We start from the raw sequence: 13,318 nt of genomic DNA, 5'->3' as shown, positions 1-13,318 counted from the left end.
CATTTATACGCTTTTTTCCATCATTCCATCTTTCTATATCTCGGACAATTGAGTCAAAAAAGGTGGTGTATAATATAAAGCAATTAAACTAAGATTCCGGCGAAAAGTTAAACTTTATAATTCTAGAATCTATAATTATAAGCAATTTAAACAATATTTTCTTCACACATTGATCGAACGGGCTCCAACAAAACTTAACTGTAAAGCCCTGTACTGTAATGATAATAGCTTGGAAGTTATTCAGTATTGTCTTATATAAACTATGAAAAATGTTGCATATTTTGAGAAAAAGACGTATTTAAAAGTTTTTCTGTTCGGCAAAGAACTCGAATTGAGACTAAAATTTGCTTTTTAACAGTTTTAGTAAGTTAAATTTAAAAGGTTTTCCAAGAATAAAATGCGGGACATTTCGAGGAAAAAGCGGGACAGCGGAACATTCATCAAAAAAGCTGGACATGTCTCGCTTTTCTGGGACGGATGGCAACCCTACTTTAAATCCAAAAAGTCCTAAAAAAAATTGATATTTTGCATCAAAGATAATTCATTTTTTGTAATATCTAATCACTCATATTGTGGAAATCGTATAATTACACTATAATTGTTTGGTCTGAACTCAGATAGATTAAGAGCTCATATTGAAATAATTAAAATGCTTGATTTTGCAGACCACAGCTGATTATTTGAAAAGTTTGTTTAATTTTTTCATATGATTTTATAACTATATTTTCATAAGAATCAAGGAATGTTGGAATTTCCGTTCTGTTCAATCATATTTATTTTCAAGCGATAAAGATGGATTGATTATGAAGTGTGGAGAATTTCAACATATTGGGGACCAAATCTGAGGTATATCGATTTTTTCTTTATATTTTTTGCTACCAAGTTAAGTTATGTCGTGAGACGGAAAACTATGGAAATAAAAAATAAAAAAAAAAACTACTATGAAATGTCAAATTTCATTTTTAATAATATTATGGGATATTCAAAACGACACTTCAATCAACTCAAGAATCTGAAACCTGCACATTTGATATTGAAATAAGGCTAAGCGAATTTCTGAAATCTCACGTTGAATACTTTTCTCGGTTCTTAATGAGATAAAAAAACCCAAAAAAATTAAAATGATGTTTTCATGTTTTTATAGATTAAGAAAATTTTCAGCCTAGTTTTCTAAATATAAGCTATTTATTCAGTAAAACAAAATAATGGTATTCATGAAAAAATTGATAATATTCCAATTTTTCTGATATTTCTACTCGTGACATGACATCAGAATTTCAGATTTTTTAAATTTTTGGTGAACTTTAAAATCAGCCAAAGTTTAGCTGACATAGCGAAATTTCATAATTTCTACCGGGATGGTCACTATTTTTGTTCAAATACAGCGTTATTTATTGATCATTTTGTCTTTTGGCTCAATTTTCAGACACCAACAAAATTATAATTTTTTTCCTTATTAAAAGATATTGAATATGTTGACAATTTTAAAGTGGTATAATTTCTAAAAATCGAATCAGTAGTTTTGAAGATATAGCCCTATTAGTAATCAGGGTCTATATGACCCTAACCAGCTAGTATTCCTGTTTTTTAACGGTAAAGAAAGGTGAAGATCGCTATATCTCTGTTGTTTATTAATCGATTTGTGTAAAATTTGTAGTTTTTGAAACCTTGTAAAATTACTCAAACATTATTAACAGACAATGTTCTGCTACCAAATTCATTTGTGCTTCATTCAAAGTCTTTAAAAAAAATTATAGAAAAACATGCTTCGAAAAAATTCTTAAAATCAGGTACCAGACGCTCAAAGAAAATTTCACTTAAATTTTACTTGATAATTTACCCTTTCAAAAAGAACCAGCAGCCTGTTGGTGGTGATTTACGCTGACTAATGAATATTAAAAAAGTATTTAACATAATTGCGTGTTTAATTTTTGCAAAAAAATCGCAGAACCAACGCAATAATTTCACTGTAATCATGTGAATTTGCATTTTCAGGTGAATATAATAAAATTGTAAAAACTCGCGATAATATACTCAGGTGTAAGAAAATCTGAGAAATTGCAAACTGACAAAAAATTAAAAAAAAAACATTTGAAAATTTGTCTAAAATTTTTTTTCGTACATATTTTGAGAATCTATAGATGCTTAAATTTGGCTAGTGAAGTAGACAATGTGCAACTCGAGACCCCATACACCCAACCCTCGGGTAGTGGTCATATCACCTCTTGTCTGCAACTCCGATTCTCTACCTCCCCGTGGTACTAGCTGGGGTGCGAGCAACCTTAGCGGAGATCGGGTACCCAACCCCGGTGGATGCTTTGGTCGCATGCAGAATGAGTTAGGGGTCTTCGTACGCGTCTGTTCTCCATGTTAGGGGCGGCGTGCGGAGTGCAACAACGTCCTGGTGGTGTTCGGGACCCAAAACAGCAACATCACGACGGTCCTCCTGCGAGATAGTGGGGTTAGCTGCGGGCCTTGCGAGCCTGTGACTACTAAAAAAAACATAAGCAACGAATAACGAACAACAAATTTCGGATGGAAATCGGCAAAGACCCACGCGACGAAAAGGGACTAGCGATTGGAAGCTTGGAACATGGAATTGCCGATCTCTAAATTTTGTGGGCAGTACCCACGTGCTCTCCAACGAATTGAAGAGCCGCAAATTCGACATCGTAGCGCTGCAGGAGGTATGCTGGAAGGGCTCCACGGTACGAACGTATCCAGATGGTCGTGCCATCTACCAGAGCTGCGGCAACACACACGAGCTTGGAACAGCTTTTATAGTGATGGGAAAGATGCAAAAGCGCGTGATCGGGTGGTGGCCGATCAACTCACGAATGTGCCGGTTGAGAATCAAGGGCCGGTTCTTCAACATCAGCATCATCAACGTGCACAGCCCTCACCTCGGAAGTACCGGTGACGACAAAGACGAATTTTACGCGCAGCTGGAGCGTGAATACGACCGTTGCCCAAAACATGATATCAAGATCGTCATCGGGGATTTCAATGCTCAGGTTGGCCAGGAGGAGGAATTTAAACCGACAATTGGAAGGTTCAGCGCGCACCAGCTGACCAACGAAAACGGCCTCAGACTTATTGATTTCGCCGCCTCCAAACGAATGGCCGTACGTAGTACCTTTTTTCAGCACCGCCTCCCACACAAGTACACCTGGAGATCACCGTACCAAACGCAATCACAGATCGACCACGTTTTGATCAACAGCCGGCACTTTTCGGACATCATCGACGTCAGATCCTGTCGGGGCGCCAACATCGAGTCGGACCATTATCTGGTGATGGTGAAGATGCGCCCAAAACTCTCCGTAGTGAACAACAAGCGAAACCGGCGCCCGCCTCGGTTAAACATCGCGCGACTGAAGCAACCCGAGGTCGCGGCAGACTACGCGCAATCGGTCGAAGCAGCGCTGCCGGCAGAGGGCGAGCTTGACGAAGCCCCTCTCGAGGACTGTTGGGATACCATCAAAACAGCCATCAACAGTGCGGCGGAGAACGTCATCGGTTATGTGGAGCGATCTCGACGGAACGACTGGTTCGACGAGGAGTGTAGGAGGGTGATGGACGAAGAAAATGCCGCGCAGGCGGCAGTAGTGCAAAGAGGCACCCGTCGAAATGTGGAAAATCACCGACAGCGGAAGAGGCAGCGAGTTCGACTTTTCCAGGAGAAAAAGCGCCGCCTGGAGGAGGAGGAGCTCCAGGAGCTGGAGCAGCTGCATCGTTCCCAAGAAACACGAAAGTTCTATCAGAAACTCAACGCATCCCGCAAAGGCTTCGTGCCGCAAGCCGAAATGTGCCGGGATAAGGACGGGGGTATCCTGACGGACAATCGTGAGGTGATCAAAAGGTGGAAGCAGCACTTCGATGAACACCTGAACGGCGCACATGCAGGAGATCAAGACGGTGGGGGAAAGGTACATCGCCGGCGTAGCCAACGACGAAGAGGAGCCACTCCCAACGATGAGTGAAGTTAAGGAAGCCATTCGCCAGCTGAATAGAAACAAGTCGGCTGGAAAGGATGGCATCGCAGCTGAACTCATCAAAATGGGCCCGGACAGGTTGGCCGATTGCCTACATCGGTTGATAATCCGGATCTGGGACATAGAACAGCTACCGGAGGAGTGGAAGGAGGGGGTAATATGCCCCATCTACAAGAAGGGCGACAAATTGGACTGTGAGAACTACCGAGCGATCACTGTCCTCAATGCCGCCTACAAAGTGTTGTCCCGAATCCTACTCCGCCGCCTAACGCCACAAGCAAACAGATTCGTGGGAAGTCATCAGGCCGGCTTCATGGAGGGACGGTCTACGACGGACCAGATATTCACATTGCGGCAAATCCTCCAAAAATGCCGTGAACACCAAGTCCCTACGCATCATCTATTCATCGACTTCAAAGCCGCATACGACACGATCGACCGTATCGAGCTATGGAAAATCATAGACGAGAACGGCTTTTCCGGGAAGCTGATCAGACTGATCAAGGCGACGATGGATGGACCGCAGTGCTGTGTGCGGATTTCGGGTGAATTGTCGAGTTCATTCGAATCGCGCAGGGGGCTTCGACAAGGTGATGGTCTATCCTGCATGATGTTCAACGTGGCGCTAGAAGGTGTTATTCGACGAGCGGTGGGCGAAATGCGGGGCACGATTTTCAACAGATCCAGTCAACTTATCTGCTTTGCCGATGACATTGATATAGTCGGCAGATCATCTGCGGCGGTGGAGGAGATCTACCGCAAACTGAAACGCGAAGCAGGAAGGATTGGGTTGATGATTAATACGTCCAAGACGAAGTACATGCTGGCCTGCGGATCCGAGAGCGACCGAACCCGCTTGTCCAGTAATAACAAGGTCACGATCGACGGCGACGAGCTGGAGATAGTCGAAGACTTTGTCTATCTCGGCTCACTGGTGACCGCAGACAATGACACCAGCCGTGAGATCCGGAGGCGAATTATCAGCGGAAGTCGTGCCTACTATGGACTCCACAAGCAACTGCGGTCGAGAAGACTTAGCCCTCGCACGAAGTGTAACCTGTATATGACGCTTATTAGACCGGTTGTTCTCTACGGGCACGAGACATGGATATTGCTCGAGGAGGACCTGCGTACACTCGGAGTATTCGAGCGACGAGTGTTAAGAACCATCTTTGGCGGCGTACAGGAGAACGGAGTGTGGAGGCGAAGGATGAACCACGAGCTCGCGCGCCTCTACGGCGAACCCAGTATCCAGAAGGTGGTGAAGGCTGGCCGGATACGCTGGGCGGGACATGTTGCGAGAATGCCGGACGACTGTCCTGCAAAACAGGTGTTCGCTACGAATCCGGTAGGAACAAGACGAGCGGGGGCGCAACGAGCGAGGTGGTTAGACCAAGTGGAGCGTGATCTGGCGAACGTGGGGTGCCCGAGAAATTGGAGAACGGTTGCTATGAACCGAGTGAATTTTAGGAATTATGTTCGTCAAGTTATGTCGTGAGACGGAATACTATGTAAATAAAATAAAAAATAAATAAGATGCTTAAATAGGTTAAATCTGTATACAGTGACCAAGACCGAGAGAACTGGGAAGGGGGCGATTGAATAAGGGGCTCAACTCTCTCTTTCCTTTGGAGAATTACCGTGGTTAATTTACCGCTCAATGTCAAAAGGTTTACAAAAAAAAGTGTTGACAAATATGTCAGAAAATTGGCTTGCCTCCGGTGGAATTTAGTTTTATATAACTAAGCCTTCCAGATTGCCCGATTTTACCCAGGCTGCAGGCAAAGTTGCCGAAAAAAATTCTGTGTTTTGAGAAAAAAAAATCTGAAATTCTGTGATTTTACTTTATAATTCTGTGATGGTTTTCTGTGACGTTATTTTTTTTTCATTGAAAATTCATGATAGATTGGGTCTTTTTCATTTAAGTTGAGTACAAACGATTGAAATTACCAGGATTGGTAATCATACTTGACTGAATTACAAAGTTAAAGTCTAAATTTTATATTGGCCAAAATAATTATAATTTTGGAAATCCTTTCAAAATTCAGAAATTCGGTGAAATCTGTGATTTTTTCAAAATTCTGTGTTCTGTGACACAGATTCTGTGAAAAAAATTGCTATAAATACTGTGAAATTACAGATTTTTCTGTAATTTCAGCAACCTTGGCTGCAGGTTTTATCTTTAATCTTATTCCAATACCTGGTACAAGATCTCATGTCAAATTACACATTTTGTTCGGAAAAAACATGAAAAAATTATGTCACATATTTCATCCGAAGACTAAATTTCGATTAGAGTTAAGATAAAGTAGTTTTTAAGCTTCAAAAATGGAATCTCTGTTAATGAGGCGTTAATATGTTCGACCGCCCGACTCATTAACATTGATGAAATCCACCTTTGAAAAGGTAAGCCCATTTTTGAAGACTAATAACATTTTTATCTTAACTCCAATCGAAATGCAGTCTTCGGATGAAATATTTGTCATAGTTTGAGCTTTATGAAAAACCGTATTCAAAAGAAATCTACCGAAGGGCCCCAAAATTATTGATGAAAAACTTTTTTTCAAGTTTGTCCCGAACAAAATGTCCCAAAATCCGATACAATCTTCGGGCTCGTTGAGCGACCCCTTCCCGTGATAAGATCTGGCACAAATTTTGTGTGAGATCTTGTACTAAATCTAAGATCAATTTTAACATGCAGCGCATAACATTTCATAGGTTTTCAATTTCCCATACTCATTAGGAGCAGCCTAGCCTGGATGTTAAGGAAAAATTTCAAGACAACTCAGCATGGCCTGGGCCCTGGATGCCCGGTTTGGGAAAATCTGCCAAGATATGGCCCAGATTTTTGAGAAGGTTTTTGCAAAACTAAGCAAAAAAGTCAAATTAAGTGATTGCAAGTTTTGATTTTTGGGTTCAAAAACGAAATTTTCGAAGTTTTCAACTTATCACGGACTGAAAATAAAACTGATGTGCTTCAACAAAATAAAAGTAAAATTAAAGTCTTTTATAACAACTTTGTTTTTTTCATTTCTCCGAAAAATGTTCAAATTTTGCTCAGATTTGCTCGGATATTGCTTAGATTTTGAATTAGAAAATTTGCAATCAAATGTGGTTAATTATGGTTTTTCGAAAAATTACTCCGAAAAGTCCGGTCCACGGGCGAAAAAGATTCTGGAATGCTTAATTCCACTCTATGTCTAAGACATTTTATTTTATGATCCTCAATTACGTTCATAAACTGAACCTTATTGTTATTGTAGATTTAAAAATTGCAATTCCATAAACCTTTTGTATATAAACTCAAATCATGACGCTCAAAAACCTTTACCCGTCTGAACGGAAGTACCTTTAATTTCGCCGTTGGTTTTCCTCCTCAGTTAATTTTCTTTCAGGTTCGTCATCGATTTTGCGCAGGTAAGTACACAGGTAAGTTTGGTTCGTCTTCAATTCATTCACCGGTAAGTAAGTTTATTCCACTTATTTATTACATAATTTTTTAATAATTCCTATTGCACTACATTTATTTTACTTAACTACCTTAATTTTACTTTTGTACAACTATTTACAGCACAATAATCACTTTAAATTACAACAATAAATTTGTTCAATGATCTGCTCTGCTGGGTCGGATTGTTTATGTTTCTTCCTCGGCCGCCACTGTCGGAAAAAGAGGCCACGCGTTTTCCTACAGGGCCTTTTATAGTGGGCCTGATGAAAAGAGCGGAAATTAATCTTTGTCGTTTTCCTCGCAGCCCACTGCTGCTAACGCCTTTGGTCTGACAGCATGCCCCAGTGGAAAAACAATGAAAATTCACTGGGCTGCTTCGCTTTCCCAGGACCAGATAGCGCCACTTTATTCGTGCACGATTTTCTCAGTGTGCATCGAACATACTGGCCCCTTCAGAAATACCCATTTCTGACAGCATCCAATTGGTTGAAAACTCGGGCACCGATGATTATTTCCCCCGCAGCGTGAAGGTGTTGTTTACTTTTGTGCCGGCACCTCGCGTTTTCATTTCGTCGGTCGCAGTTTTGTTGTCATTCGTCTCGTCGGTCGCGGTTGTGGATTTGTTCGTCGGTCGCTGTTGTGGATTCGTTCGTCGGTCGCTGTTGTGGATTCGTTCGTCGGTCGGTGTCGTGTTTTCGTCTCGTTAGTTCCTGAAATTGAAGACCCGGTAGCACTTCCAAGAGGAATATAGGATCTTTGGACAGGGACTCACCTGGCCCAGGTGAAAATAGGGCCTTGAAAATTGTAAAATAATTGAGCTGGACCATTCGACCACGTCGTTGAGCGATTTACCAGATCCTGACTTGCACGAAGCGTCGAAGACGACTCGCACCTTGGTAGTCGAGCTATCTTCACGAATCACCGCATGATGAGGAAGGTAATTGTAAGGTGTGGATTTATCACAGTGTATTTATTACCTTATGGGCGTTAGCACAAACCTTCGTCAAGTCTACTATATACATGCATCTCTTGTTTTGCCTTTCACCTCTCACTCGCACTCACGTCGATCATAAGCAGCCCAGTCAGTGCTTCGGTGAACGCGCCAGCGGGAAGAAAGCAATTAATGAAACAGGTTTCCATACGCAACAATTCCAATGCGTAATTTGAACCGTAACCGGATATTGTTTAATCATCGGAGATCGAGGATTTTACATTGGCGATCCTGTCAGGAGACACAACTTTGTTGTGTTACTTAACATTGCGCTTTCAACACAAAACCGGAAGAAAATTGGTGGTTGTAGAAGTTTCAACAAAATGGCGGCCATTTTCCAAAAAGCGACCCGAAGAAAACGTTGAACGTAATCGATATGTGAACTCGTGGATCAGTATGCAAAACATCGTCAGCTAAGAACTGAAACAGATGGTAATGTATTTTTTTTTATGTATTCTTGTGAATTCCTGAATGCCGGATTTTCAAACGAGGTGAGTTGACTTTACTCAAACTATTTGGCAAAGTTGCTAGCTCAAAAAATGTTCATTATGAATAGCTTGTGCGCATTGACAAAATATTTCAGCCCTTAAAAGTCATATCAATGAAGAAACGTGAGCTTGATTTTCCGATTACTGTTAGTGATAAAAATTTTTGGAGCAGAAAAGGTCAGTTTAAAAATAACAAACAATAAGCAACCAGCTTAGTTGCAGTCCAAAAAAACCCGCAAGTATGCAAGTCGAATTACTAATTTAAGTCAGGCGAGTGCGCCACGTAAGTTCTGACTAAGTCAGGCGAGTACGGCAATTCATGTTATTATTTAAGTTAAATCACCAAACAAAGTTAGGCAAATATGTCAGCTAATCCTAACCCAGTAAGGCTAGTACGCCAGCTAAGTCCTAATCCAATCAGGCGAGTTCGCCAGCTTCTTAAAATCTAAACAGGCGAGTACGCCAGCTAACAAATCAGGCGAGTACGCCAGCTAAATAACCAGGCGAGTATGCCAGCTAAACCCAACTAGGCGAATACGCCAGCTAAACCTAACAAGGCGAGTACGCCAGTTAAATCTAACCAGGCGAGCAAGCCAGCTAACTAATAAGGCTAGTACGCCAGCTAATCAATCAGGCGGGTACGCCAGCTAAAACTAACCAGGCGAGTACGCCAGCTAAATCTAACCAGGCGAGTACGCCAGATAACTAATTCGGCGAGTACGCCAGCTAACTTATCAGGCGAGTACGCCAGCTAAATCTAACCAGGCGAGTACGCCAGCTAACTAATTCGGCGAGTACGCCAGCTAACTAATCAGGCGAGTACGCCAGCTAACTAATCAGGCGAATACGCCAGCTAACTTATCAGGCGAGTACGCCAGCTAAATCTAACCAGGCGAGTACGCCAGTTAAAACTAACCAGGCGAGTATGCCAGCAAAACCTAACAAGGCGAGTACGCCAGCTAAATCTAACCTGGCGAGTACGCCAGCTAATCAATGAGGCGAGTACGCCAGCTAAAACTAACCAGGCGAGTAGGCCAGCTAAATCTAACCAGGCGAGTACGCCAGCTTAAACTAACCAGGCGAGTATGCCAGCTTACTAATTAGGCGAGTACGCCAGCTAAGTCTAACCAGGCGAGTACGTCAGCCAACTAATCAGGCAAGACGCCAGCTAAATAACCAGACTAGTACGCCAGCTCATTGATTCCTAAAACGTGAGTATACCAGCTCATTCATTCCTAACAGGCGAGTACGCCAGCTCATTTTAGCCTGGCAATGAGCCGGCAAGCACGTGTGTGTGTGTGTGTGTGTGTGTGATCCATCCAACGACCCCCTGAACTGGCAGGTATGTTATGCAAGAGAATCAATATTAATCTATTTGATTAAATTTGTTCAATTGCGGGTGCTGGAGGTGTCAGCTCTATTGCGATTCCAGTAACCCATTTCAGAATGACAGAGACCTAGCTGTACATTCCGAGGCTACTTTCCTCATCAATAAGCCCCGCCCAATCACAGTCTAATATCCAAATGGGATAGTGGATTATGATTAGACTTTCAATCTTTTATGTTCTGACAAGTTCGGATACTCATTTAATATAATCGTCGATTATATTAGATTAGCATCTTGATTCGTCCCATAAAAGATTGACTCGTATTTAATGTTAAATAAATGATTGAGATAAATTTATAAAAAAAAATGCAATAGAATTACCTTACCATTTTTTGTGTTAATACTTATCTGTAATTATTCGGTCATCGAGGATTTCATTAGCCAGGAAACACCCTTCGAATTATATTTTAGAAGCCAAACACTACCATATTGATATCTTACCACATCTTAACTCTTCTTGACTGGACTATGTAAGTCCCATCTAACCGAATCTGACACATATCCGTTATCTTTGTCGAGGTTTTAATCGTTATTCATCTCAAGCTGACTAAACAATATTATAACTCAAGCAGTCTCCAAACAAGAGAAATTCATCAAAAATGTAATGAACATGATGTCATGAATATCTTGTGCAATTTTCCACGTACAGCTGTTAATGTCATAAATTTCTCTTGAAATCGCCGTAGCTTTCTCACCATAATCGCCGTTCTTGTGCTTTGTGTGTGTTTGTAAGTGTGCGTGCGTGTGTGTTTGTATGTGCGAAAGCTTTCCCCCCAAAATATACATTATTTAATTTTCAAGAATGAATTTCTATCAACTTTCGTATTCTCTTCCTACACAACAGCAACTTCACTTACACCTCATCACTACCTAGGCCCCCTTAAGGCAATCAATAATACTTATCTTAGATCTGCTGCAAAATAATTCGGATATTGTTCGAATTAAGTTAGCGAGGCCGCGGATACTGCGTTTAATTCCTATAGGATATATCATTCGGAGGAATGTATGTCATCCACTAAAAATCCTTAGGACCAAACTAAAAAAAACCTATCATTCAGCTATCTTTTTTTCGCGACGTTGTTTTTAATCCGCCGTCCACCGTCCGTCGACCGTCGAGTAAAGTTGACGTTTCTTCTATGATAGCGTTACGTTTCACTTTCCACGATATGAATTCGTAACGCTTCTTCGGGGGTGTACAAAACTTTTCTTCATGGAACAACATGGAAATGGAACAAGAGACGCCCTGATTATGCCACATTTTGATTGATTTTTCAGCACTCAACTATCATCAATCAAAAAACTTTCATTCACTACTTATTCTTAGGCACTTTAACTACAGTTCCGAACAATCCTATCTTTCATTCACGTTTCAAATCCGCTAAAATGTATTAATTTTTATCACGTTCGATCCAAGGAACTTCTAACTAGCAGAGTTGCCAGCTCTTCTGGCAATGAGCCGGCAAGCACGCCAGTTTAAATCTGATCAGGCGAGTACGCCAGCTTATTCATACACAGCAAGTACCCCAGCTCATCTTAATAAGGCAAGTTGGCCAGCTTGTTCCAACCTGGCGAGTATGCCAGCCAAAGTTGAATTTCTGATTAATGTTTATCGCTAGGCTAGCTAAATTTCAACGAAAGATTCAAATTGGCAAGTTTTTTATTGAAACGTCTTTAACGAAAGAACACACACCAGCCGCGAGATAAATATTGATTGGCGACGACGGCCAATAACATTTCTAACTGCAACTTTATTAGCTTGATCAAACAAAGATGTAGTTCATATTGATTGCTTTGCAAATATAAGGACACGTGCGTCTATTGTAAACAGAAATCCAAAGGTTCCTAAAGTCTACAAATTGTTATTGTCTAGTTTATGCTTATTGTATGACCGATGATACGTTTAGCGCAATATGAATTAAAGAGAGGCTTTCGCATGTTGAAGTATTTACGTCTGTATGTATTCGGGCTTTTACCGAGGACATGCGTGAGACCTAGTAAGACATCAAGCACACTCGAAGGAAACAGCAGTAAATGCTTACGAAGTAAAGCATTCGGATGTATCTGCCTTTCAGCACATTGATTGATGATTCCAGTTAGCTTGCAGGTTTTGGAGTTAACTCCTCGATTAATTTATTTTTTACTTCTCCTCAGTAAAGTGGGATAAGCTGGCAAGGCTGAACATAGACTTGAAACTGCTCCTTCGCTCATTGGTCGATACAGGGTTCGTGTTGAGTCCGATAGTTTCCTTAGACAGAATCACTATGCAGTATGCAGTTCATTTCATTGACAGAATTGTGGTGGTCTCAGCAAAAGTTGGAAAGCGTTGAGGATGGTTTGTTTTTGGAAGTGGCCGATGTGCGTACAATCGGGTTGGGTGTCTGTATCGTTTCGAGGGACGTTGATAGCCCTGACCGAGGTGGGCAGGAGTGTTGATTTCCGCCAAATATTCGATGCAGTCCCGACCCAGCGAAGCGATGCGCCATTTGCGGTTGGATGTTGCAGGAGCAGAATTGGTTTGATTTTGATAGTGGCATGTCCAGCTGGAGTGAGATGAAATTACAATAAGGCACATTAAGTCTCGAAACCTTGAAACACATAAACAATGCGGCATATAGATTCCAGAAGTTTTAAAAATATTTCAAATACCTGTTGCGAAACTTTTCGAGTCATTTTGCTTTTCCCGCTTGGTTCCATTCTCAACATTGACGACCTCATTTTCGGCTGGAAGAAATTCGCTTGCACCTCTGTCCTCGTAACGACCACCGGGTTGGAGCCATGGCTGCAATGGGGTGCTGGCTATACTCGCGTAATATGGGGTTCTGCTTGCTGATGTTGAAAACTTTGGATGCCTTGTTCGTTTCATTTGCCTAGGCGCTATGAACGAACTCCTTTTTGTTTTGCCAATGTTGATATTCGCACACGGTCAACTCAGAACACACAAAATAGATGTTCAATTCCCCACAGCATAATATACAAGCCCAATAAATGTGCACGCATCACAAAATA

The 13,318-nt window shown here is 41.5% G+C and overlaps 2 protein-coding genes across 2 annotated transcripts in view; both read right to left on the bottom strand.

Moving 5' to 3' along the window:
- Nucleotides 1–13,318, bottom strand: part of LOC129744036 (SPEG neighbor protein-like) — a 523,363-nt gene that overhangs the window by 286,502 nt on the left and 223,543 nt on the right. The gene's annotated exons all lie outside the window — the stretch shown is intronic.
- Nucleotides 11,952–13,218, bottom strand: LOC129744037 (uncharacterized). The gene is made up of 2 exons (XM_055736362.1): nt 12,959–13,218; nt 11,952–12,852 (listed from the first exon to the last, which is right to left on the bottom strand). Exons 1-2 carry the CDS (start codon nt 13,173–13,175, stop codon nt 12,593–12,595), a joined length of 477 nt encoding a protein of 158 aa, XP_055592337.1. The 5' UTR covers nt 13,176–13,218; the 3' UTR covers nt 11,952–12,592.

The sequence above is a fragment of the Uranotaenia lowii genome, chromosome 2, assembly GCF_029784155.1.
Source record: "Uranotaenia lowii strain MFRU-FL chromosome 2, ASM2978415v1, whole genome shotgun sequence".
In the NCBI taxonomy this organism is placed as follows: domain Eukaryota; kingdom Metazoa; phylum Arthropoda; class Insecta; order Diptera; family Culicidae; genus Uranotaenia; species Uranotaenia lowii.
The sequence above is the reverse complement of the archived record's forward strand: the minus strand, read 5'-3'. Positions and strand labels throughout refer to the sequence as shown.